At 38.7% G+C, this 24523-nt stretch overlaps 9 protein-coding genes and 1 non-coding gene across 10 annotated transcripts; 4 read left to right on the top strand and 6 right to left on the bottom strand.

Annotated features, from left to right (window-relative positions):
• Positions 1 to 78: 78 nt before the first annotated feature.
• Positions 79 to 5880, bottom strand: DCK1 (guanine nucleotide exchange factor DCK1; the record flags this gene model as incomplete). The annotated part of the gene is made up of 1 exon (XM_056230040.1): positions 79 to 5880. One exon carries the CDS (start codon positions 5878 to 5880, stop codon positions 79 to 81), a length of 5802 nt encoding a protein of 1933 aa, XP_056083999.1.
• Positions 5881 to 6225: 345 nt separating this feature from the next.
• Positions 6226 to 6705, top strand: RPN13 (proteasome regulatory particle lid subunit RPN13; the record flags this gene model as incomplete). The annotated part of the gene is made up of 1 exon (XM_056230039.1): positions 6226 to 6705. The coding sequence occupies one exon, from the start codon at positions 6226 to 6228 to the stop codon at positions 6703 to 6705; it is 480 nt and encodes a 159-aa protein (XP_056083998.1).
• A 205-nt stretch (positions 6706 to 6910) lies between these two features.
• On the bottom strand, positions 6911 to 8005 carry URA4 (dihydroorotase; the record flags this gene model as incomplete). The annotated part of the gene is made up of 1 exon (XM_056230038.1): positions 6911 to 8005. The coding sequence occupies one exon, from the start codon at positions 8003 to 8005 to the stop codon at positions 6911 to 6913; it is 1095 nt and encodes a 364-aa protein (XP_056083997.1).
• Positions 8006 to 9409: 1404 nt separating this feature from the next.
• On the top strand, positions 9410 to 9493 carry Skdi_12.trna19L. The gene has a single exon. It is a non-coding gene; the product is annotated as a tRNA-Leu (tRNA).
• A 267-nt stretch (positions 9494 to 9760) lies between these two features.
• SKDI12G4430 (RNA helicase) lies at positions 9761 to 14071 on the bottom strand (the record flags this gene model as incomplete). Its single annotated transcript, XM_056230037.1, has 1 exon — positions 9761 to 14071. The coding sequence occupies one exon, from the start codon at positions 14069 to 14071 to the stop codon at positions 9761 to 9763; it is 4311 nt and encodes a 1436-aa protein (XP_056083996.1).
• Positions 14072 to 14421: 350 nt separating this feature from the next.
• On the top strand, positions 14422 to 15612 carry CDC73 (Cdc73p; the record flags this gene model as incomplete). The annotated part of the gene is made up of 1 exon (XM_056230035.1): positions 14422 to 15612. The coding sequence occupies one exon, from the start codon at positions 14422 to 14424 to the stop codon at positions 15610 to 15612; it is 1191 nt and encodes a 396-aa protein (XP_056083995.1).
• A 205-nt stretch (positions 15613 to 15817) lies between these two features.
• On the bottom strand, positions 15818 to 17530 carry VPS36 (ESCRT-II subunit protein VPS36; the record flags this gene model as incomplete). The annotated part of the gene is made up of 1 exon (XM_056230034.1): positions 15818 to 17530. The coding sequence occupies one exon, from the start codon at positions 17528 to 17530 to the stop codon at positions 15818 to 15820; it is 1713 nt and encodes a 570-aa protein (XP_056083994.1).
• An 858-nt stretch (positions 17531 to 18388) lies between these two features.
• On the top strand, positions 18389 to 19180 carry PUN1 (Pun1p; the record flags this gene model as incomplete). The annotated part of the gene is made up of 1 exon (XM_056230033.1): positions 18389 to 19180. The coding sequence occupies one exon, from the start codon at positions 18389 to 18391 to the stop codon at positions 19178 to 19180; it is 792 nt and encodes a 263-aa protein (XP_056083993.1).
• Positions 19181 to 19346: 166 nt separating this feature from the next.
• On the bottom strand, positions 19347 to 21371 carry INA1 (Ina1p; the record flags this gene model as incomplete). The annotated part of the gene is made up of 1 exon (XM_056230032.1): positions 19347 to 21371. The coding sequence occupies one exon, from the start codon at positions 21369 to 21371 to the stop codon at positions 19347 to 19349; it is 2025 nt and encodes a 674-aa protein (XP_056083992.1).
• A 1959-nt stretch (positions 21372 to 23330) lies between these two features.
• On the bottom strand, positions 23331 to 24155 carry BER1 (Ber1p; the record flags this gene model as incomplete). The annotated part of the gene is made up of 1 exon (XM_056230031.1): positions 23331 to 24155. One exon carries the CDS (start codon positions 24153 to 24155, stop codon positions 23331 to 23333), a length of 825 nt encoding a protein of 274 aa, XP_056083991.1.
• Positions 24156 to 24523: the final 368 nt, after the last annotated feature.

Below are 24523 nucleotides of genomic sequence, written 5' to 3'. Positions count from 1 at the left end.
TATAAGCAGTGTAATAGATGAATGAATAAATGATTAGATATGTATATTCTATAATGTGTTAACAATTTGTGGCACTTTTTATTCCAAATGCGAAAAATCATGCTTGTGTTGGGGTTCTGTACTGGGATTTGGCTGTGACCCCGCTAAAAAGGTGCTAGAAGTCGTTGAACCAATTCCACTTTTATTTAAACTACTCGTGGTAGACGAGTGAGACAATGTTCTCGATAAATATCTTCCAAAAAGTAAGCTGTTGGGACCAAATGAGTCGCTGTGTTCCAGTACAAACTGGCTGTGATTAGAGCCAGAGGCTTGGTGGTCCCTGCCCGTCAAGCTAGCTTTTTTCGAAGTGTTTCTGTGCAAAATTATTCGAGCCGCCATCTTTTGATCCCGGCCACGAATGGCCTCATTGTTAGTGCGGCCGTATCTCTCTATCTCTTCCGCAAAATTCTCTTCGAAAAGTCTCACCAGAAGATCATGCGATGGCTTTAGTTCCTTCGAAGGCAATAACTCAGCATGTAACGCCAGGCAGCGACCTAGTACCGCAACAAGTTCGTCGAAGGCTAGCGTTAGTCTCGCCAAATCCTCAGCACTGAACTCCTTGGATGTAGGATTTCCTAGAAACGCCTTATACTGTGATATACCTCCATTAATCGGTGCTGATATTGTACCAGTAATATTTGTCGAAAGTTCGCTAAATAGATCGTTCACATCGCCGTGGTCTTTTAAAGTTTTATGGCACATGTTTTCAAGCCCATATAGTTCTTGTATCTTGACTTGCAAAGAGCGAATTGCGTTTTCAAGCGGTGAAAGCTTTTTCTTGGTGACTTTGACAACTTCTGATCTGTTCATCAGTGTTGGGAATGTGTTTGTCGTATGATAGGTATACTCCTCCACCCACAAATCGGTAACACCCTTTGCTCCTGGAAGACGTCGAGAGTTACTGAAGGTCCTCAGGTTTCTATTCTCGATATACATGCGTACTTTATTGTTAATTGAGCTTTTTCTGTCGCTACTGTTGTAATTATCGGAGATACTTAAACAGGGTTCGACAGAAGCCACATGAATGTATTTACCCATGGGAGGATTCATTAATAACATATCTACTTCTTCTTGAGAGTGCACAATGTTTGATCCATGGTAGCTTCTTAAAAGCCTATCGTGCATGGATGTTATGTGTTCAAAAGGGAGGCCTTCGAAAATAAATGATTTATTTCTCAAAGACTTTGGGAAGCCGAATCCCATGAAAGAAACTTTGAAATACGTTGGAACCAATCTATCAATAGATTGCAATCTAGTGTAAATACCAGCTATTTGGTCATACACAAAAGCCAACCCATTTAAATCATAGTTGATCTCGTCGTAAGCTTTTACTAAGTCCTTGTATACCGCTAAAGCTTTTTCTGGTTTTTGACCCCTCGAAAAGTTTCTTGCGGATTCCTTTAAAAGATACTCCTTCCTTTCAAATGACGACTGCTCTGGTAATGGCGGGAAAGATATTGCTTCAAGAGTATCATTAGAGTCCCATGCGTATGTACCTGCCAAAAGTTCCAGACTTAAGGCAGCCTGAACAAAGTCCTTTTTCTGGACAAAATGAATAAAGAGATCGTAAATCATTTTATGGAAAGATTCAGGCCTGTTCGCTTCTAACAAATACTCAAACATCTCTATGTGACGCGCAGTTCGATCGTCATCAAATTCTTCTTGATTAGGAATTTTGTAGATTTCATTTACAATGTGCAAAAAACCAAGCAGATCTTTTAAGAAGTCCATACAAGCAGGGAAAAATGTATCTGACTCAGGAACGTGTATCATGAAAAATAAGCAAGAAACAAATCTCTCCAGTTCATAGTCATTCAAGCGAAGCTTCCCTATTTGATATGCACTGAATAGCTCCGGAATACATGAATTCACCGCTGGCTGTAGGGATCCAAATATCCTCCAAAAGTTTAACCCTAGTCCCCATAATATTTTACAACAAATTCGGGTGGCATCAATATGCCTATGAAAGCCAAAAATGAAAATCTCACGTATTAAGTATTGATTGTGAACGAACAGTTCAAATTGGCAATCACTTAAGGCCCCTAAACCATATTTTTTAGCATAGCTGGCATTATAATGCCCAAAGGCTAAAGCATCCCAACAGTCATTTAGTATATATGCTGAGATCTTCTTTAGGTCACCCGATATCAAATAAACTGCTTTGCGCGGTGTAATAGCTAATTTTGTTAAAGACGCACTTTTGTGATTTGAAACAAGTAATGTTACCTTGACGTATTCTGACCAAAGCCGCATGTCAATCCGCTTCTCAGACTGACTAGATAAAGAAGCTGAGTTATTTTCGATGATGTAGTCCTTGCATAAATTAAGCAGCACTAAGGAAGTTCTTCCTAACAAAGCGGATACACCAAGCCACTTCATCCCTGGGAACCAATCTTGTTTGAAAAACAAAAAAATTGTCTTAGTTATTGTGTAAACATGTTCGTTCGTCAAATTTTGTAAATAGAAGATGGATTGAAAAAGAGTGTCTTTATCACACAAGCTTACAATTTCCTTGAATGATTGGTATGAGGCAAATGAGCATGATGCAATTTTTGCTATTTCACAGATTATAATAGCCAGTTCAAGAAGAACTTCTACAATTACTTCATCATTCACGATTGAATCGACGGGAATGTATTTGCACGGTACCACATTGGGAAAAAGCATGGTAAAGACTCTTCGAGGCCTCATTAAACGTGCTTTCTTACAGTACCTTCTTAAATGAATAAAGGACTTACATAGATATGGTAACAATCTTATCAAGTTCCTCTGCAGTATATCAAATTTGTAGTCCTCGATTATTGTTATCAAAATGGAATTAGCTAAGCGCAAGGATTCTATATGAAAGCGTTTTTCCTCATCTGGAGCATATGGTATGAGCACCCACTCAAGAGATTTAGATAAAAATCGTAACCTCAATTTATCTAAAGACTCCGCAGCGAGTAAGTACTTTTGCAAAATCTTCTTCTTGATTAACTTCAGAAGACAAGTAAACTTTGCATTCAAATACTCTTCTTCTCTGACTGAGAGAGTTTTGGAATATATTCTTTGAACCTTTTCTTTATCTTGACAACATTGAAATATTTCAATTGCAAAACGAACCAAATCTTCCACGTCACAATGATTAGTCATGGTCTCTATCATAAAAGGAAGGCTTTCTATTAATAAAATCTGATCCACCACAATTGCCTCATCAGAAAGCATCAAAAATTTGTGCAAGCTTTCAAAAAATCCGTTGAAATTAGGCATTTCATCTGAGTGAGACGATCCGATTGCCAGTACCATTAGATATAGAATGGTTCGACAAACGGCTGTTCCTGTTCTAGTCCAGGAAGAGTGACTTTTATCGAAAACAATTGTCACGTGTTTTATTAGTATTGATGCAACATTAGGGCATTCTAGCTCTCTTGACAAAACTTTTTTGTACAACCTGTTGAACCAATATCTAGCATTTTCTCGCTGGGTTAACATTAAATTCAGAAACTTCACAAATTCACTGAATAAAATGTTGGGTAAACTTGAAGAAAGACCCTTCTTATCGATGGCTTCATTTACGAACTCGAGAAGAAACAAATAGTGCGCTAAAATGGTGTCAAAATGTTTTAGTAGATCGTTGAATGAAATGCTATTTAGATTACTCAGTGTAACTGCAAATTGCATTTTGAGCTTTGGGTCGAGTTCAACATCCTTGGTTTGGAGGATTAAGAAATCTGCAATGGCTGGATTAATATTATATTTCCGGCCAAAATACGATGCCTCAAGTTCTAAATGAATCAAGGGCACCGAATTAGACGACATTATCTGAAATATAGTACCTTTTCTATATTCTATAATTTCATTCTTTTTCTTGATATGTATATTTGATTTTGCCATTAGAAATCCGTTTAAATATATGAGTACCCTTAAAGTTTCGTCCTCGTTCATATTCTCTACACCTTCTATTCTAATTGATTCGCCTATGCTCTCGTTTGGACGTACTGAAACAAATTTCCAGTTTCCTGTTCCCTCTTCAAGTTTGTTTTTGCAAAACTTTACGTTTTCATTCCTACAAGATATTTGAACGGTTACATTTTCTATATTTGTATCAGCCGTTGCAAGTCCGCAAAGAGACACTCTCCCCAAATTCAAATAAATTATTTCTGCTTGACTAAACATGGTGTCATAAAAATATGTGGGGATACTTCTTATGGGTACTAATGATGTGGAAAGTAATTTCTCTGCTTCTTCTTTGCCTATGACTTCCTTAACAGTCACCGATAATGAAACCGCTCTGGGATTAACGAAGATTCCTTCCGAAGAATCTTTTATGATCTTATTTATCAAATCGCCCCAACCTAGATCTGTATCCTTTGAAGGGTTGTAGTATTGACTAGAAGCTGAAGAGTCAGAGCTATAAAGATAAAGGTTAAATCTGTGGGCTTTATTTGCAACAGATGGACCATTATAGAATTTGAACACCGGAGATATATCGATCACTCCCGCGGCCAAGCCCTTTTTTACATGACCAATCTTGCTTTCAAGAAGCGAATTGAATGGAGAAAATGAGGAATGTGGATTTGGCTGTTGGGTGGATATGTTGTATGATGAAATTAATGGAGGGTTTTTTGTTTCAATTGCTACTGATTCCTTCAGAACTACCACCAGGTATATCTTATTTTTCTGAACTATTGTCTCTAAAATGCTTTTAAATAGCATTGCAGGAATTTCGTCTAACGCAGATTCCATATTTGACGACTTTGTCATGGTGAATGACTCAGTGAGCACATCTTTTTGGGTCCTCAAGTATACACAAATGGAAAGCTCTTGGTATTTGGGATTCGATATGGATGGATCCCACGCCAGATCTTTTAAGTTAACCAAAATGCTTGATCTAACGGTACCGAATATTCCGTTGGATGAAGATTCACCCTTTGGCTCTACCGCAGCTACCATAGGGAAGTTATTAGTTAGGCCGCAAAGCATTGAAGATGATACCAAAATCCTTAGTTCATCGATATCGTACGAAAGCAATTCACCAGTACTTATATCTCTGGCGAAGATTCCTTCAAAGCCATATGGATCAGGGTTTCTTGGGGTAGAATTGGCAATGAGTTTATTTTTCCTATATGTGGAAGACAAAAACTTTGCAATTTTCGTTCTCAAGGACGTTGCTTCTCTTATCAAATTGATTTTTTCGGTTTCTGTGGTCAAATCCATTGACAACCTAAATCGTATAGTGTCCAAATCATAATACAACTTTATCATTTTCCTGTATATCGTAAACTCCCCAATTGAATACATCGAATAAACATGCGAAGAAATAAGAGATAGCATAGGACCCATTTCATCCTTAAAGGGTCTTTTTTGATATCTGAAGAAAGGAAACGGAGGTCTCGGTACTTTTTTTGGCTTACCAGTGGATATATCATCGGTAGAACTAACATATAGGCTGTCACAAAATGAGCGAGACTCGCATTCTTTACTAATCAAGGGTTCAAAATCATCCGCACTCGGTGCTTTGAAAAATGGCATGGTGCTGACAGCTTTTTCAGCTTCGAAGTGAACAAATTTTCTTGGAAAGATTACTACTTTTGGTTTTACATCTGGTAGAACATCATTTGCTGAATTCATATTCGATATAAATTCCTCGGGAAAGGGTCGCAAACATTGGTACGCCCTGCACCACTTCTTATCCATGGATTCTTCGAAAACGTAAACTTCTGCGCCCACGTATACATTCGCATAATTGCTACTTTCATATACCAGTTCAGGATGCCTCTTTAGGGGAAGAAATGATTTAACAAGCACCCCATATATTAGCCGATCCGTGGGCAGCCAGCGCTGGGAATCTTGTTGCGACATTGTGACAGTATTTTCCCTGAATGGAAAATCTTCTATTCTATTTGGGTAATATATTACCCTTTCAAACCTCGATTGAGCACTTGTAGACCAGAACAGTAACCAAACTTGTTATTTCAACGTATTGGAAGACTCTTATTTCCTCTAGTCATCCTCTCCCTGACATTGTATTATTGATGCATTTCAATGATAATTTCTTCGTACCTTGTGATATATGTTTACCGAGGTGGCGAAAGCTTGAATTAATTAGTGTATGATAATGACTAGACGTTAGGCTCCATAAGGGGTTTTGCTACAGCTATGTAAGTAATTAATTGGGTTTAGTTTCATAATATAGTACCGAGGAGTATGAGTTCAACCGTGATCAAGTTTAGGGCCGGTATCTGTGAATATAACGAAGAGTCACGCCTATGTACACCAATCCCAGTTCAGGGTGAGGTTGAGATTAAACCAAATGAAGAAGAGGAATTGGGGTTCTGGGATTTTGAATGGCGTCCCACGGAAAAGCCAACTGGGAGAGAACTGGATCCTATTTCTTTAATTTTGATTCCCGGGGAGACAATGTGGGTTCCAATAAAATCTAGTAAAAGTGGCAGAATATTTGCTTTAGTCTTCTCTTCCAACGAAAGATACTTCTTCTGGCTGCAAGAGAAAAGTCCAGGTAATTTGTCTCTGAACGAATTGAACGCTAAAGATAAAGAGGTTTACGAAAAAATGACTGCAGTGCTGAATAATGGTGGTGAAAGCGATAATGAGGAAGAAAGTCATGACGAAAAGCAAAAGATACAAGATGTAGATGTAGATGTCGATGTCGACATGCAAGATTAGATCGAGGTTCGAGCATGTTTGATAAGAAGCTCGAACAGTAAAATTAATGTCGGTACATTTGGTTTTTGAGCACCTATAGGAAAATACGAAACATAGTATAGTGATGAAAGTGGTCTTTACTTTGGCCATTGGAAGGTATCTTGTGTTTCCTATAAATATGTATGTACAGTCTATACTTTGAAATGAGTCCAAATATTGCAGCATATCAGCGAGATTCCCATCTCACCGACCAGCTTAGTTTATCACCAGCCTTGAATGGAACAACACTCGTTTCTTTGCCGTCACTTATAAACTGAGGAACCACCTGTTCACATTTGAATAACAAGACCTTTTCAGTAGAAGTCAATTCGCTATCTTTTACTTCATAGAAGGAAATTCCAAAGTCAGAAACAAAGCCTTTTAAATTATTCAAAGCATTTTGCTCTTCGAAAAGTTGTGCGACATAAGGAATCGCAAAGGATTGTGAGTAAATCCCTGCGCAAACACCCATGTATTTGGCCTTATTTTGTACAGGATGAGGCGCTGAGTCAGAACCAAAGAAAAAATATGGCTTACCTGATACTGCAGCTTTGATTAAAGCTTTCTTATCATTTGGAAGTTTTGCAACAGGCTTGCAAAAATTCACTGGATTGCCAGCCCAATCGTCAATTGTTAAGAATAAGTGATGTGCCGTCAATGTAGCAGCAACCTTTACGTCGGAAGCATTCTTGACATTCTTGTTTATATCCTCAATGGTTTTTATGGCAGCCTCGCTGGTGCAGTGCTCTAAAATTATCTTCAAGTTTGGAAAGTCATTGTGCAACTTTCTCAAAGCAGGCAAAAAGGCCTCTTCTGCGTTTAATACATGAATAGCTTCTTCGTCTCCTTCGTGAACAGAAGGTTTTTCCCCATGTAAGTTTAGTACGAGGTGCTCCTCCTCCATGGCCTTAAAAATTGGGTAGAATGCGCTGAAATCATTTGGATCAACCCCGGCAGCTGAATTTGTTGTTACTCCCGCTGGATAACACTTTACCCCACGAATTGCACGTTTCTGAGCAGCTTCATGAATCAAATCTGGATTCAAGTCTTTAGAAAGGTAAAAACTCATCAAAAAGGTGGTCTTTGGAGCCAACTTTTGCAGAGTTTTCTTGTATTCAATTACTCTATCCAATGTTGTAATTGGAGGCTGTAAATTTGGCATGATGTAAGCTACTGAAACCCCACCATCTCTAATTTTGGGTGTGACCAATTCACACATGTCGCCTTCTCTTACATGAACATGCATATCACATGTCACGCCTAAGTTTATTTCTTGCACCATATTTACGTCGATATTAGGTATACGGTGTGCTAACATCTTTTAGCCTCGATGAGTTTAATCTTTCAAAAGTGTTATCTCTTCTTATATGCCTCTTCTCTGCCGATGCCGACTCACCGGGAATTCCCGAATGATGAAATCTGACTCTGCAGAGGGCTATATCATAATGGAAGAAAAAGAACTTGACGCCACAAAGAGGACAATTGAACCAGTGTCATGCACATGTATGAGCATCTAATGGTTCTCGCAGAAGAATCATCAAAAGACTACGTCGAATGTTTTTATTTCCTGGATTGACAGCCCAAATTTTGCTGAAAATGGATACCAAAAAGGTTGGGATGAGACTTTCTCCTTCTTGAGCACATACTCAGCTGCTATAAATCGAACAAAATGCAAACGAAAGGGCATTCTTTCTGTTGATCGTAAGGCAGCATTCATGTGCGCGTATGTAGTCTGTTGAAACATGTTGACTGAAATAAAAGTGAATACTGTGATGATTGTTCGGGTTTCATTTTTTGATAAAGGCAACATTAGGTATAAAATACACTAAAATTTATCAATCGGTATGTTCCAGCTCCCACTATTACAGTTGGATTTTGCATTGGCCCCGTAATTTACGTCATCTCTCAGACACCGTATAAGATTGTTGGAACATTATTCAACTATCCATCCGTTACTAGTACAGCTGATTAATACGTTCATTCATGTAAGTAGAAGATTATCATGCACGTGTTAAGAAGACGACAAAATTATCAGACCATCGAATATAGTGGAAACTGAAGCGCAAGGTTGATAATGCAATAGGATCAATGAATAACGACGTATAAAATGAAGGAAGAAATAAGAATAAGATTATGTAAAATTGTCGATCCCCTTTCGTGGATTCCTAAATCCATGAGGAGAACTTCTAGTATATTCTATATTCATAATATTATTAACTTTACCAAAAATGGAATTCCAACAAATGTCACAAGATTTTACTGGCTAGTAATATAGTATGAGGAAGGCCTGTTTTTCTTTACAGTAATACTAATTATCAACATGTTCTATAGAGGTTTTCATTAGATCCGTGATAATATGGCCACCAATTCTATTTCCTTATACCATTTGAAGATGTCGTGCAACATTGTCACGCAGCGAACTACTTATCCAAGTATTATAGGAACTTCAGATCTAAACTTAAACTTGTTCTTCTATTTCTATATATCTAGTCCGCATTGTAGTTTCCTACAATACTGCTATTTATATATGTGGTCTGCTATTACTGCTTTGGACCGTGTGTCTTCGTCCGTTTCAGATGCAGCTAGCAATTACCCTTTTAAGTAACTGCTAGTGTTTCATCTGCGACATGTGTTACTTTTAACGTAAGGTCCTGAGTTGTCAACAAAGACAAACATCAGAAATAGCGGAGGGTTGGCCGAGTGGTCTAAGGCGGCAGACTTAAGATCTGTTGGACGGTTGTCCGCGCGAGTTCGAACCTCGCATCCTTCAGTACTTTTTCTTTTTGCCGAATATTTAAGAAATCAGTATGGTTTGTATTAACTGGATTTTAAGAGAATGAAGAGAAAGACCGTGGGGTCTTCCCTTTTATTCAGCTAGGCAGAACATGAAATTTTAATGATTTCAAAAATCATTATATTCTCTTCCTTAGTTTCTTCATTCTTTTCATGACAATCTATAATTTAAAAAGGTAAGTAGTCAATCTAAATGACGGTGGTACAAGTTATACAAGGATCGCATGGTGAGAGCGTTGAGTTATTACTGTTTAGAGGATATGATTTTTTCCACGATTTTTAGCGTTTCATCTGCATCAGAATTATCAATTTGAGATTTCTTAGCATAATCAGGGCTCTCTAACTTCTTTCTTATAGCCTCATCAAGCTGTGTTCTCAATTCCTTAATCAATACACCATTTTTACACCAGGTCCTAATTGGGAGCCAATTATCGACAATTATTCCTGGCGAATGAACAGAACCCCCAACATCGTAAGAGATTGCCCCTCCGAATAACAACAATGACAATGTAGTAGTTGGGGTCAAATCTCTCAAGTATAGCTTATTAGTGACCTGAGATGTGGTGAATAAAACAAATGGATATCTTACAATAGTTGGTATTTTGGACTGTTTGGAAATTGGACCTTCCACTTCTGAAAGTAATTTTGCGTCTTCCAGATTTACTGAATTGGTTGAAAATAAAACAGAACTTGGATGAATGAATGCCCTGGTAGCGGGCAAAGATAAATTTTCCAATTCAACTTTTTGTGTTCCGTGCAAATTGTTTGTTTTGAATTCCTCCAATTTGTCTTGATATTCTTCATTTCTGATCCAGTATTTGATCATTTTGGCTTCAGGATCTTTTTCAATAGCACCAGAACTTGTTGATAAATATTTCACATCTGGTAACTGTACCCTCGCCACGTGTGGATAGAACGCACCGGTCAGAATGGCTCTTAATATATCAGAATTTTTCTCGTTCCTATTCAAATTAGAGGATTTTCCTGCTCTGTAGTTCATCGGTAGAAATCCCACGTCCTTCAAGATAGAGTAATATTGGGCTATTGATGATTTAATCTCATTAATTTTGTTATATGAGAGTAAATGATCTTTGGCGTATTTTCTTTTAATAGTTGGATCTTCGATTTGCAAATAATCTCTGACTATTTCCAATACTGCAAACAAATCCCCACGATTTTCATATTGAGATAGCAGATTCTTTATTTTGTCTCTATTTTCAAAGCCTCCGATGAAGGGAAAAGTACCAATACTGAGTATCGAAACCAGTAAAACACAAATGTCCGTACATCCAAATAGAATACCATAAATTAGCAATTTACCATGTTTACTGTCCATAACGGGCATCAAACTAATGAATTGACCTAATTGTGTGAGCGAACTGTCGAACTCGTCTACAAGTCCTATTGTAGTTAACATCCTTTCTGCCTTTTGCAGGGCTGGCAAGGGAGGGGCATCTAGAGCAGTACTCAAAAAAAATTTGACGTTATTTATGCCCATGGCTTTAACAGATAAATAAAGAGATTCTAATGGAATTCTTTTAATCTCTGGAATTGGCATTGATATCATGTCATTTTCGTATAAGCTTTTAGAAAATAACTTGTACGATAAACCTGCACGCACTCTACCAGCACGGCCTCTACGTTGTTTAACTTCAGCTTTTGAAATAAATGACTCAATTAGTTTTGTAGTGTTGTCCTTTGGATTGTAGAACACTGACTTGGCACGACCTGTGTCAATAGTGGCAACACAGTCATCAATAGTAATAGAAGTTTCGGCAATATTTGTAGAAATAACAACCTTCCTCTTCCCGTGGTATTTTTTGAATACTCTTTTTTGATCCTCAGGTGTTAAAGCTGAATGCAAGGGTAATATTACAAATTTTGCTTCGTTCGTTTTACCAGATAGCAATTTACAGCACTTGTTAATCTCGCCTACACCAGGTAAGAAAACAATGACGGAACCATTGTTGTTAGTTTCCTCTAAACGTTTATCCACATGTTTAACGACTTGGCAGATCAGATCATAATTGATTTGCCCGGATGTAAAAAATTTAGAATCTGCCCTGGGTTTTAGACATTGGTCGTCATCGGTCCTTCCATCAGCAGCATCATCATCATAAGATAGGAACTTCTCTCTTTTAATTTTAAAATCCAAAGTATCCAAAATATCCTCTAAGAAATAATCTGTGATTGGAAAAGTGCGTCCTTCTATATGACATGTAGCTAATCCAGGGAAGAATTTCTTGAATAATTCAACATTGACAGTAGCACTCATTAGGACAATCTTCATACCATGGACTTTGCGCAAGAGATTTTTCATCAATGTTACTATCAGATCAGTATCAATAGAACGCTCATGAACTTCGTCGATGAGAACAATTGTATTCTCCAGCATAGTTCTGGCGTTTTGTAACAATCTAACGAGAACACCTGTGGTCATGAACTTGATGCGTGTGCATTCTTTAGTCTTATTGACACCTCTTATAACATAACCTATCTCATTACCACAAGGTACACAGCGTTCATCAGAAACACGTTCAGCAAGCCCAATGGCGGAGATTCTTCTAGGTTGCGTACATACAATTTTAATTTTGCCGAAATCTCCTTTTTCCTTTTGTAAAAAATCTAAAACAAATTGAACAACCTGAGTAGATTTACCTGAACCTGTTTCACCGGTAATCAATACAACCTCATTTTTATTGATGAGATCTATAATAACACTTTGCTTTTTCCAAGCAGGTAATTGTTGTCTGACTAACTGCATGTTTTTGTATTCCGAACTTTCAGTTCTTTGGATGTACTCTTCCTTTAGACGACATAGCATATCTTCGGATATGGTATTTTTAGCAAATCTCCTTGAGTTAGCATTATTTCTGTTTGTCCTATCGTTTGGCCTGTTTCTTTGACTGATTGTACCCTTCAAATCTGACTCTGAAACAAGCGGACCAGGGTTATCGATTATTGTAGATATATTATCTTTTAGCCATTCATAGATATGATAAACCAACATGTCACCTATTAAGTTGGCTTCTTTGAGATAATGCAATAACTTCGTTAGTGTTTGCTTCTTGATATAGTCAGGTAACTTGTAGTTTTTATCAAAAGTCGACACTATAATGCCTGGCAAGGACGCAGGATAATTTTTTGTTCTATATACTTTCAATTTTATTTTCAGCTTTCCAATTAGATCAAGTGTATAATGAGAATTTTCTTTGCTGTCTATCACGCAGTCCTCGTAAACACTCTCTAGACTATCCAGCTCTTGATTCCAACATTCTATTGATTCAGCTTCGGGCACTTCTTCGTTTGGACCATCTTCTAAGGTTGGCAAACATTCCCTCGTCAAAAACCCAGCTGTCTCATTTTCATTCATGTTATTTTCTTGTAAAGCCAACAGAGCTTCATCTGAAGAAACACCAATCTCTGTTAATCTCTCAACAATCATTCTAGTTGATAAGGGTAAATTCGATATTTCTACTTTGTTTTTGGTATCTCCTTTCTTTTTATGAAAGAATGGTGGTAAATCATCTTCAGGCAAATTGAATAATAGGAAAGACAACGGATCTTTATAAAACATAGCCTCCTCTATGTGCTTTGGCCTAAATTGTAGAGTTAAAAGCTTTGCCTTGAGCTGCTGCCGATCCTCAGCGGTTGCTTCATTGGTATGAGTGAGTTTTTTACTTTGCCAATCAATTTTAACCTTCAATGAAGTTTCTATTAGTTGCCGAGAAGATTCATCAAGGTCAACGAAAATAGAATTCTCCCAAACCTTCTTTGGAAACTTTACTAGTGAAGGTTGGTTTGAGTTTTTATGGGACATTAACTTGCTCTTGCTCTCTTTCAGATTTTTCTTGGAGGAAAGCCCACTACGACTAGATGAAATAGTCCGTCCAACTTGCTCTTTCTGCGCTTGGTTATTCTGTGCCAATTGTTCCTTTTCACGTTGGAGTTTAAGCTTCCTATCCTCCAACGCTGTCTTGAAGGGGTCAAGGTCGAATAGTTTATTTATACGCCTTTCGTCTCTTTTCAGATTTTCTTTGCGAAAATCATCAAGAGCATACCACGTCTTTTTATGGTTTGGCGGAAGCATCATATGCAGGTTAGTGTTATATGCAATACGATATAGCGCAATAGTAGAGGCCATGTGTCTAGCTTCAACTGGAGTTTCTTGCGGAATTACAAAGCCTTTTCCTGCACTTTTGTCATAAGTTGGGTCGCTCATTCTTGCAGTCAATGTTTCTTTCGTCTTTGGATCAGTGAAGGACAAAACAGCAATGGCAATGAAGCCCTTTTCACCGATTTTCTTCATATCGTATTCTACCTTATTCCATTTTCGTTTCTGGCATGTTTCGTGCAATATTGTGTGAGGTAATTTACCTGTCCAGCTCGCTGTGGATGTTACCTTTGCCCTATTATTTTGTTGCTTGGTCTTTTTATCATCATCTGGTTCTGCTTCTTGTCCCTTCTTTCCCTTTGTCTTCTTTTTGCCAGTAGCAACAGAAATGTCATCAACTGGGGTCGAACTTTTCAAGCTATTCTTGTTTTTTTTAGCCATTTAGCAGTTCAAAATTGAATGAAAATGGCTTTGCGTAAAATATATATCGAAATATTATTGCGAGTCTGCTATTCAGCTAGTTTTCCTATTCGTAAATTGAATAATAATGTGTAGCTTTTTGCTTCTGCCAATAATTTTTCAACTCATCGAACATTGAGACGGTTAACCGGAAACGCAATATTGTTTTCCAAACATAAGGATGAAAATTTCAATTGACAAGGTTAAAATAAAGCTCTCAATCTCAGCGTACACTCCGCGACTTTCTATTCGAATCTCCTAACTATATCACAGGTTAATTAATAACATTACTAGGATCATAATCTGGGGTACAGCAGGTTCAAGAAAAAAAAATGGCAAGTTCATTGGAAAGACTAAGAGAACATTTGAAAGATGGTGATAAATTGACGTTAAAAGATAGTGAAGGACAGTATACTGAAGACATTACGAGTGCGACAGTGGTGCAGATTTTATCTAGTGATGGTAGCGTTCAAGAAACTTTTCCACTAAATGAAGAAACGGAAATCGAGATTGATGGCTCAAGTGTACAGTTGCGAATAATCGTCCATTGTTGGTTAAATAAAGACTCTAGCGCCGCTAGCTACTTAGCTGATTGTCAGAATAAGCAATTGACCAATGTTTCATTTTTGCAAAGAACAGATTTAATAAACTGGTTGTCTGGAAATACAAAGTCATCACAATATCTGAAAGCACCCAACCAGAATGGCCAAACGCTCGGTAAAGAAATCACGACTGATAATGAAAATAAATCCTCAATAGATGGTTTACCGAGCACCAAATCAACTACTTCGGGGTCTGCTGAAACTGATCATGAAATATCAGATCCAGTTATGGTGGAAACAATGAAACATGAACGTGTGTTACTTGATCATAATTCGGCATTGCGCGGTGGTAGGCCGATCGATTTTGGCTATCTTATAAAAGATGCGGAGTTAAAATTAGTACAATCGATTAAAGGATCATTACGTGGATCTAAATTGCCTTCCGGCAATAAAGGTGCCCACAGCCGTGTCTCTAAGACGGATGGTTCATCCAGCGGCCCTCGAAAGGATCCAATCATTTTGATTCCTTCAGCCGCATCATCAATTTTAACTGTTGCAAACATAAAACAGTTTTTGGTGGATTCAAAGTATATGAATCCTCGTGATTTACCATCAGCGCCAAATGGGTTGGTTAACATAGAGAAGAAATTTGAACGTATATCCAGACCGATCAGATTCATCGTAGTCGACAATACAAGGATGTTTACTAAGCCAGAATATTGGGACAGGGTCGTTGCCGTTTTCACTACTGGCCATACTTGGCAATTCAATAATTATCAATGGAATTCGCCACAAGAACTGTTCCAACGTTGCAAAGGATATTATTTTCATTTTGCTGGTGATTCCGTGCCACAACATGTGCAGCAGTGGAACGTAGAAAAAGTTGAACTTGACAAGAACAAAAGATTTAAGGATGTGGAAGTGGTCCGTTATTTCTGGCATAGTTTAGAAAAGGAGCTTATTTCAAGAGGATATCGCTGAAAGAGGAAAAAGCAAGAGTTGTATCTTAAAATTATAAAATGCTGGACTGAAAGATTGTTTCCATTTCAGTTTTGTAATATGCGTTACGTTATTGTTGTTATTTATGTAATGAAGTAAAGTTATCTCACCCCATATACACATATGCGTAGTATATTTGTATAGGAAATGTAGCATCCTGGGCGGGCAACGACCATGCGTTCGTTATTCAAATATGCGAGGGCCAACAAGAGTTTTTATAGTAGTAAATTCCACTCAGCTGTTTGTCTATCAATAAGTCACCCTCATCAACACAATTTTGCAAGACCTCCATAAGAATACCTAAGGTCCAGTTTGATTGTGAATTATTGGAGCTCAGAATTTGTGTTAATCCCAAAAGGTCAGAACCAGGATTCTCACCAATCAAATCTACCAATTTGTCTTTCACGACATCAAACTTTTCGCTCGTTAAACACAAAATTCTCTTGTTTACTTTCACCAATCTCAATTCGTTTAAACCTAGATGTTCAAATCTTTCGCATGCCTCTCTCATTTCCATGGGAGATATGAGTCCGGTGCCTATACGCATGGATTTATTGTACATTGCATATAGATCTACCAGGGTTATAATCATATAGTTAGTAATATTGTCGTCATTGTTCAAGTCTTTAAATTCGGATAGCGTAAACTCGTAAATTTCCCTTGCAATTTCATCCAAAAACAATTCCTTATTTAAGAATTTCTCTCTGTCAAGAATCAAGAGCGGCCTTTTCGTTTTTGATTCATTTACGATCAATTCGTCCTGGAAGTTCGTTATTGTTTTTTTCATAGTCATATTGCTGTTTTTGTATAATCTCTCAATGCTGGTGGCCAATGACATCAGCTTATTCAAGTCGGTCAACGCATTGTTGAATAGAATATCATTATTCAAGAGCTGGTTTTCTCTAGATTTCTCTAAGCTGGCTATGCCAATTCTGTTCAAACTGGTTTCTATAAACGGGATACTACTATCATAATCGTGGCCGTTCGCCTCCTTTGTCATATCTACACCATTGACGGACACCACATTTTGATTGAAAATATGTCTATTCTTCTTATTGAGTATATTTTCCAGAGCCCTCTCAGTGGCTTGCGAAAACAAAACACCATCGGATTTACGAAAGCTCAATTGCGCGAATGCTGTGGGTGTTGTTGTCAACGACAAAGACGATGACCCCGAGTTGGAGCTCTTATTTTTGCCCAACGAATGTTTTTCTAACTCGATATGGATTCTAGAATCATGAAGGTTTTTCAGCCTGCTCAGTTTTGATCGTACCTTGGACGCATTGGGCAACCTGTGGCCGCAAATTTCGCAATTTCCTATTTGAGGATGATTGACAAACGTACAAGCGGGACAAACATTTTCAGAGCTCGACGCAGGTTTGCCATCAAACTTTGATTTTTGCTCCGCCGTATTGGAAGAATTAATGGAAGACTTGGTCAATTCATAGTCCGCTGTCACGCCGCAATTGATACAAATGGGCGCAGGCAGAGTGTCCGCAGTAAATTCCCCCTGAGTTTCGTTCGAGACCATGCAAATGGGGCAAACCCACGTGGAAACAACGTTGGAGTTTGCTGCATTGGCAACCTTCTCCAGCGCGTCTCTACTAGAGAAGTTCTTGAAGAACAGAATCAAACGAGGCGATCTGGTCAAGAAACCAGACGAGTAGTCCACCTGTGCAAGGTCATCCAATTCCAACCCGAGCGAATTTTGAGTCGGTTTCGCATCATCGATGTAGATGATCCTCTGAGAGGTTAAAAATACTCTACCTCTCTGTCTTTGCAGAATTTTGGATTTACCATGATAAAGACCCACAGACTGATCGATAAAAATATCTTTCTCGTTTTCTCGAAGCAGAGGTTGGCCCGATGACGTAGTTTCCACGTAGTGCCAATACTCCATTTTCAAAAAACACCTTCAAATCACCCTTCCTGCTTCCCAGCGGAAGTCTTTTTCTTTGTCTCTAGTATCCTTTTTCTGATGATTTTTTTTTTCAGTCTCCATCTTTCAAGATGAAACATGTGAAACCCTTTTTCCACTTTGCTAATTCTAGAAAAAGCGCGCATGAAAAACAGGGCGAAGCTTTCTTGCGTGAGAGGAGCTCTTGATGTGCTACGCCTTCCTATCCCTATGTCAAAAGGGAAAGCACGATAGGATGTAAATGGCACGGATCAAAGTTTGTCCATGCCTTTGTTTCCCTCCACTCCTCTTTTTATCTGCGATGCGCGCGAAGCATGTGTCTTCCTTCTGGCTAACGTTCGCGTCAGCCATGCTGAGGCGTATACTATAATCAGCACAAGCCGCTTCTAGTCATCTCGGAAACGAGATCACGCAAGTTGCCAAAGCCTCCAACCTGCCTCTCAAGGGTTCCACATCCCCGTCTTCCAACATCGCCAGATAGCCGCCGTTGGTCATTGCGGGGCCACTCGGTCTGGCCAGACAGAAAAAGAACTCAGCATGAGCTTAAGCGGTATTTCCCAATCGGGCGCGTCATTAACTAAGCCCAGCTCGATATTTTTAGCATCTCCTGCAGGAAAATGGGCTGAGAGGTATATATACGTGAGAATGTTGCTTTGATATCTATGTCTCCGTAGTCAGTGAGCGCTTGCTCGTGTTTGAACTCTTCATTCATTGTCGCTTAGTGATATAAGTAAGATAAACTAGATCAAAACTGTGCCGTGCTACATATCAGTGAGACGTAGCAAAAACAATAAAAACTATCAAAAAGCAGCAAGCACATCATCGAGGAAGAATATAAACATGAGGAATTTTTTCACGTTATTTTTTGCAGCCATATTTTCGCTTGGAGCACTTGTACTGGCCATTGTGGCATGTGCAGGTTCGACGAAAAACTACAGTCCCATAAATAAGATTTACTGCGCGGAATTGGATCTGTCGCAGATGGAGGTATCGACGGTTCTCCCCTCTTTAGATTCTGGTACGCTGTCGTCGTTGGGCTTGCCCACGTATATAAATATAGGCCTTTGGTCATACTGCGTGGAGGACTCCTCGCGCAACGTTCAATCCTGTTCCTCGCCTAGCGGTATCCAAAAATTCAACCTAACGTCATTAATATATGACAATATCGAAAATAACGACGCTTTAGAGCTTATAGACTCAATGGCCGCTGTCATTTTGCCCGAAAAAATAAGGAGTAAGATGACGTATTATAACAATTTGGTCAAGTGCATGTTCATCACCATGATCATTGGTATTGTTTTGAGCTTTGTCAGTCTAGTGTTCAATATTCTGCGCTGGATCATTCATATTAGGCCGTTAGTGTGGGGTGGTGCCTTCTTTTCGTTCTTTGCGTTTGCAGCGCTATTAGTCAGTATAGGTTCATGTTTGGGTACTTACTTGTACATCAAACATATTCTGAAACATGATTTCAGCGACTACGGCATTGCCATGAACATCGGTAGGACTTATCAAGGTTTGATGTGGGGGGCCGTCGTTGGAGCCTTGTTCAACTTCATTCTATGGTGTAGTGTGAGATCGAGGCCGAGTGTCATATATGCGAATACTCCAATCGAGGAAAAGCCACTGATTTGAATGTGAAAAGGCACGTTTATTAATTATTTTTGGTGTTCGATTCCATATTAAATACGACTAAAATATATTGTCTATATACAATTCAAAAAAATATAATGAAGGAAATTAAAAAAGTTGGAGAATTGAAAAAATTTTTGGAGCATGGTTTTGTGATTCTGTTATTATTTTACCTGGCAAAGTTCTTTTCAGCATCAGTGACACTTTCATGTTCTTCAATGATTCTCGAGGTAGAATCACTTTCTTGAATGATTTTCTCAGTTCCCACGACGCCGGCTTCCTTTCTGCCGATCCACCAACTGTATGCAATGCAGAGAAATACAAAGGAGGCAAGTACAAATCCAGACCACAGTAGACCATAAAATGGAGAACATCCAGAAATAATCACGTCGTAATTATCCTTTTTGGTACCGGATTTCATCATATTAAGAATGACACTGAAGATAGCACTGCCCAACCCGCTGAAAGTACACTCCCAACAGGAAATAAAACCCAATATCAACCATTGTTTTTGACTGACCGCGGGGCGTCTACTCAATAGGAGTAAGTATAACATTAGGAAGAAGGCTGTGATAATACACATCAAATTCATGGCTAAAGCGGCCCTAACTGCTGGAACATACATGTGTTGTCTGTTTTGTAATTCACCGTCTAAATGTAAATCATCTTTGCCGATGTTTAGGGCTTCCAAATAAGGCTTAAATTCAGATGCTTCAATATTATTGTAAACAATTGCCCTGAAATTCATGTTCTGGACAGCATGAGACTTGCTGCATGAATAGATTGTTCTGTTTAGGTGAGCGCGGCACATTGTGAAGATAGATATACGGTACACCACGGGGATGTTCAAGTACTCAAGGATAGATGGAGTCATGTCTCTAAGCTGTTCTGGTGTGATGGTTGTCATGTTTTCAGCGGAACTCAAGATACTCAACATTGGTAAGAATGTAGCAGCATTAGTCTCTGCCCATTTAGTAATGTTGATCAAAGATGAAAAACTTAGTGCTGGGTTAGCGGATGCAGATAGTAGATCGAACAAATATGGGACGTATTTAAGCAGTACGGTATTGTTGGCTAATTGAGCCTCCAACGCCGGGACCAGTGAAGCAACCTTGGAGGCGTTAGCACTGCTGGAAAGAATTTCATCAAGCGCTACCAGTTGATTAGTGGAGGAAGCAGCCTCGCTAGAGATAGCTAAACTTTCGACAGATGAAAGGAGTTCAGTTTGGTTTGTGGTATAATCTAATAGGTTCGTCAAGGCAACCATAGCCACTTTAGCGGAGGGGGATTCGGTGATGTTTTCAGAAATCATATTGCTCAATACTGACAACGTTATGTTTTGAGAGGTACTTTCGTCAAATAGTGTAATAACAGCTTGTACAGCTGAATGCAAACTCGAAGGGACCGTGGCCCCTAGTTTTGTGATTGTCTCGGTCACATTTTGGCCTTCATCAAGGGCGTCTTGTAGACTAGTAAACAATGAAGAAACCAATTTTGTTGGAATGGTAGAGTTCATGATGGTTCCTAATGCATCTGATGTGGCGGTAATGTTTTTGGAGCTTCCAAATAAACTAAACACGGGCGACAATTGTTTCTTTTCTTCAGTAGTCATATTATTCAAAGTAATCAAAGACTCAGTCGTACCTATGGGGTCAGAGGAATCGACAAGTAAGGTCATAACGGTGTTTTCCAAGGCAAGCATACTAGAAGAACTATTGGTCGACATAGATGACATTAATGTGCTGAAACCGTCCAAGAGTTGGGTAGTGTTTTTAGAAGTTTCCAATAGCTCATCAAGAGCGGAAAAGGCCGCTGTTGTGCCAGAGTTGGACCCCAGTAAAGCCATTGGGGCCAGTTTTGTCAAAGATGATAGTGTGGTTGAGGTGTTAGCAGCATTGGACAATAAGTGCAGTAGAGGAGACAAGGCCTCAGTAGATGCAATTGCCTTAAGAGCGCCAAAGATGTCTTCCACTGTAGCATTTGGAGCAGTCAAGGCAGAACCCAAAACTGTCAAAATTGGACCAACTTGTGGCATAACTTTTGTAACGTTGATCTTCGAGATATCAGCATCCCCGATGAAAATGTTTGTTAATGGCTTATAATTCGAGGTGGAACCCGAGATGGCAATAATGGTCAATAAAAACGTTGTCAGTGTCAAAAAGGCACAAATCGGGAGGAGTAGTCTTAGATTCATCTTAAGGATTTCGCTTTATTGCTGATTTCTTTACTATATCAGCATCGCATAAAGAAATGACTACAGAACAAAAAGAAAACCCCAAGATGTGTTAATATTTAAATGCAGGTCGGTTTCTAAAAGCTTATATATTTGCCGTTCTTTTTGCAGGAAAAAAAAATATTTTATCTAAAAAAAAGTGCAAAAACTATAATCGCAGTTGCTTAAAGAGCGATAAGTTTGTTGAGGTTTTAACAATTTCAACTTTTTTTCCTTCAGAACAATAGATTGACGTAGCTAAATTCGTCTACAAAGATCTATAGGCAAGATTTTTTCTTCAAGGGACGACGCCGTATAGAAAAAGCATCTAGGGATTTTATCAAGGCAGACTACGACTGATCGAAGCTAAACGAGTGCCGAGGGAACTTTAATCCTCGAGGCGGTATCAGTGAAATAGGAGGATCTACCAAGCAAGAACGGGCAACTGCAGGAATTCAAAGGGCAATATCCGGATGCTTAAACAGCATCCGCGGAACATGTACTCTGCTAAAATACGTCAAACGTAACGCCCCAGAAAGATACCATAGCCTAGTTTTCTGCACGCTAGTGCATCTAACGTATTCATTTTTTTTCATGCTTATTCTATAAGTGTATCAATAATTTCAGAGCAATACAGTTTGGATCATTGATATTAGTGCTATCTAGTACCATTCATGCATTTGTGCCAGAATGGCCATTGCTAGGCTCCACCGTGCATGAGCTGAAACAGTCCCTTACCTCTGGAAAAAGAAATAAATTCTCGAAACGAAGAAAAGGAATGAGAAAAAAGAAAAGAACTGTTGAATTTTTCAACAAAAAAAGAAAAGAACTACGTTTATCGCGGTGTGTGGGTCTCTTGGATGCCACAATAAATGCTATTTAGAGTAATCGATGATCATTCCTTATATAAGGCAAACTAACGAAAATGCACCACCTTACAAGGCAAGCGTCAATTCAGGCACCGCCCTAGGACAATTTTACGCGATGATGAAAGATGAGATGAGGGGTGTCCTATTGTTCGATGTTCTCGTGTATTTTATTTATATATTGTAGAAAGTATCCGCAGGCGTTCTATGTTGGTTTTCGTTTCCCCGAGTAATCAATCTATCATATTTTCTTGAAAGGGTGAAATTTCCATCAGAATTTCATACGAGGGATAAGGTAACCACACATCCGCGTACATTGTTGAAGTAGCATATTGTTGAGGACGTAATTATTCTGCTGGAGTTCATGGCTTCTAAGATTGCTAAATGTGAGGGGTGCTTTCCACCTGTTTAGAAGCCTACCGGCAAATTACTAGCGATGGGCATCGCGCCGTTCGAACATCTTATTCTGCCAAGAAATGAGTGAACCTTGGGTATGGGTCTTTACGATCCCGATCCGACAATTCGTTTGCGTCCAGTTGATTCCAACCTTGATCTTGAAAAAGATTGCAAAACGAACTTTATTTATTGATTCGCCTGCGAGGTTATAAGAAAACACGATCTTCGCAGGCACTAATACCTCCTTAGCCCGGGCTTTCTTTCCAGCAAGTACCCCTGTCGTAATAAGCTTCTTTAGGTTGAGCTGTAACGCTGCTCGAGTCCGAGAAGTATTCCTGACTGGGGTGACAGTCACTGGCAGGAAAAGCGGTATTTTTCTCCCGCCGGCTTTTCCTGAACTCTTGCTATATTAACCATTTCAGAACTTAGAACTTTTTTGAGCAAGCCGCCATTTCTTTTGCGTTGTATGTTATTCATTCCTCTGCTTTGATGATTCACTAATTGCCAATTAAACCAGTATTACTTCGCGATTCCGTTTGAATTGATGGTGGGCAAGCGCGATAGTCTTGCACATATACCACTGCTTTCGGATTTTTGTCTTTGAAGAAGCATACTGGAAAATGCCAAGTCATTGAAAATAAGTCTGTTGCTATACATTATTACTTAGTAAACACTCATTTTAATATCCTATAGCATGCAACGTTAAATCAGAGAAGGAGTTGATCCAAGGTCTTTCTTTCAAATATTTTCCCTCGTCAAAATCCGTAAGTATTTTGCAAGATGTGAACTTTGTCGCTATCGAACCATAGTCTATATCAGGAATTTTGACTTTGAGTTTGGTAGAGTTGTTTTTGTTTTTCCTTTTCCTCTTCGGAACAAAAGCTGTAAAATCATCTGCACCATCTTGTTTCTTAGTCTCGGCTACAAGGTTCGGCTGCAGGTAATGTACGAGCTTGCCTAAATGAGGATATTTTTCAAATAGTTTGGCCTTAGTGTATCTGTCAGTGTGTGATATCATGTTGTTCGCCAGCCATAAGTGTGGGCACTCTGACGCTAGTATTCTTTCGGTTAAGTCTAAGGGAGCATGAGGAAGGAAATACAAGACGGATTTATAGTCGCCTGTATTGATTTCTGAAAAATTTTCCTGTATCACCCACTTGTCCCCCAAACTTTCTAAGTAATGCATCTCGTTTTCGGTAAATATTGGGTCATATAGAGAAATAAGAATGTCTCTTGAAGTTTCGTTATTTATATGATCAATAATCTCCAGAAGGAGAGCAAATTGGAAGGTCGCGGGAAAATCCTCCTGAAAGTTGCCGATTGCAACACATCGTACTTTTTTGATGTTATTGAGATGTGGCTGTAAATTTTCAAGTAAATCAGAGAGAAACTCTGATTTCTTCAAAAAATCTCTATTGGCCTGGACGTTCTGTTCGAACGATGCAGCAGGTACTGCTTTTTTGCCGGTTTTCTTGAACTGTGTTCTAGTTTCTTCTATATCCATGAATGAAGTGCCGACTACCATTATTTCAATCTCAGTTTTACAGATTTGCACTTCTGCAATTTAAATGAACATTCATCATTTTTCTTCATTACCACCCCGGAGGTGTCATTACCCGGCCCTCATCTATGCCATTAACCGCGTATGTTTTATTTCGTTATTAACGGTACTACGAATTCATATATTAGTTCTAGTTACCCCAGTTTTACCGCTATGCACAAGCAAAGAATTTGAATACATTGGGGCATTAATTATATATATTTACATATATATATATATTTTTTTACATGAATTATTATCTAACTTTAGCATTGCTGAAAATGGTACCTTTCGTTAGCTAATTATGAAAAATTTGGGACTCAGAATTATGA

Source organism: Saccharomyces kudriavzevii (genome assembly GCF_947243775.1).
Source record: "Saccharomyces kudriavzevii IFO 1802 strain IFO1802 genome assembly, chromosome: 12".
Classification (NCBI taxonomy): domain Eukaryota; kingdom Fungi; phylum Ascomycota; class Saccharomycetes; order Saccharomycetales; family Saccharomycetaceae; genus Saccharomyces; species Saccharomyces kudriavzevii.
Note: the sequence above shows the minus strand (reverse complement) of the source record. Positions and strands in the feature narration are given on the sequence as shown.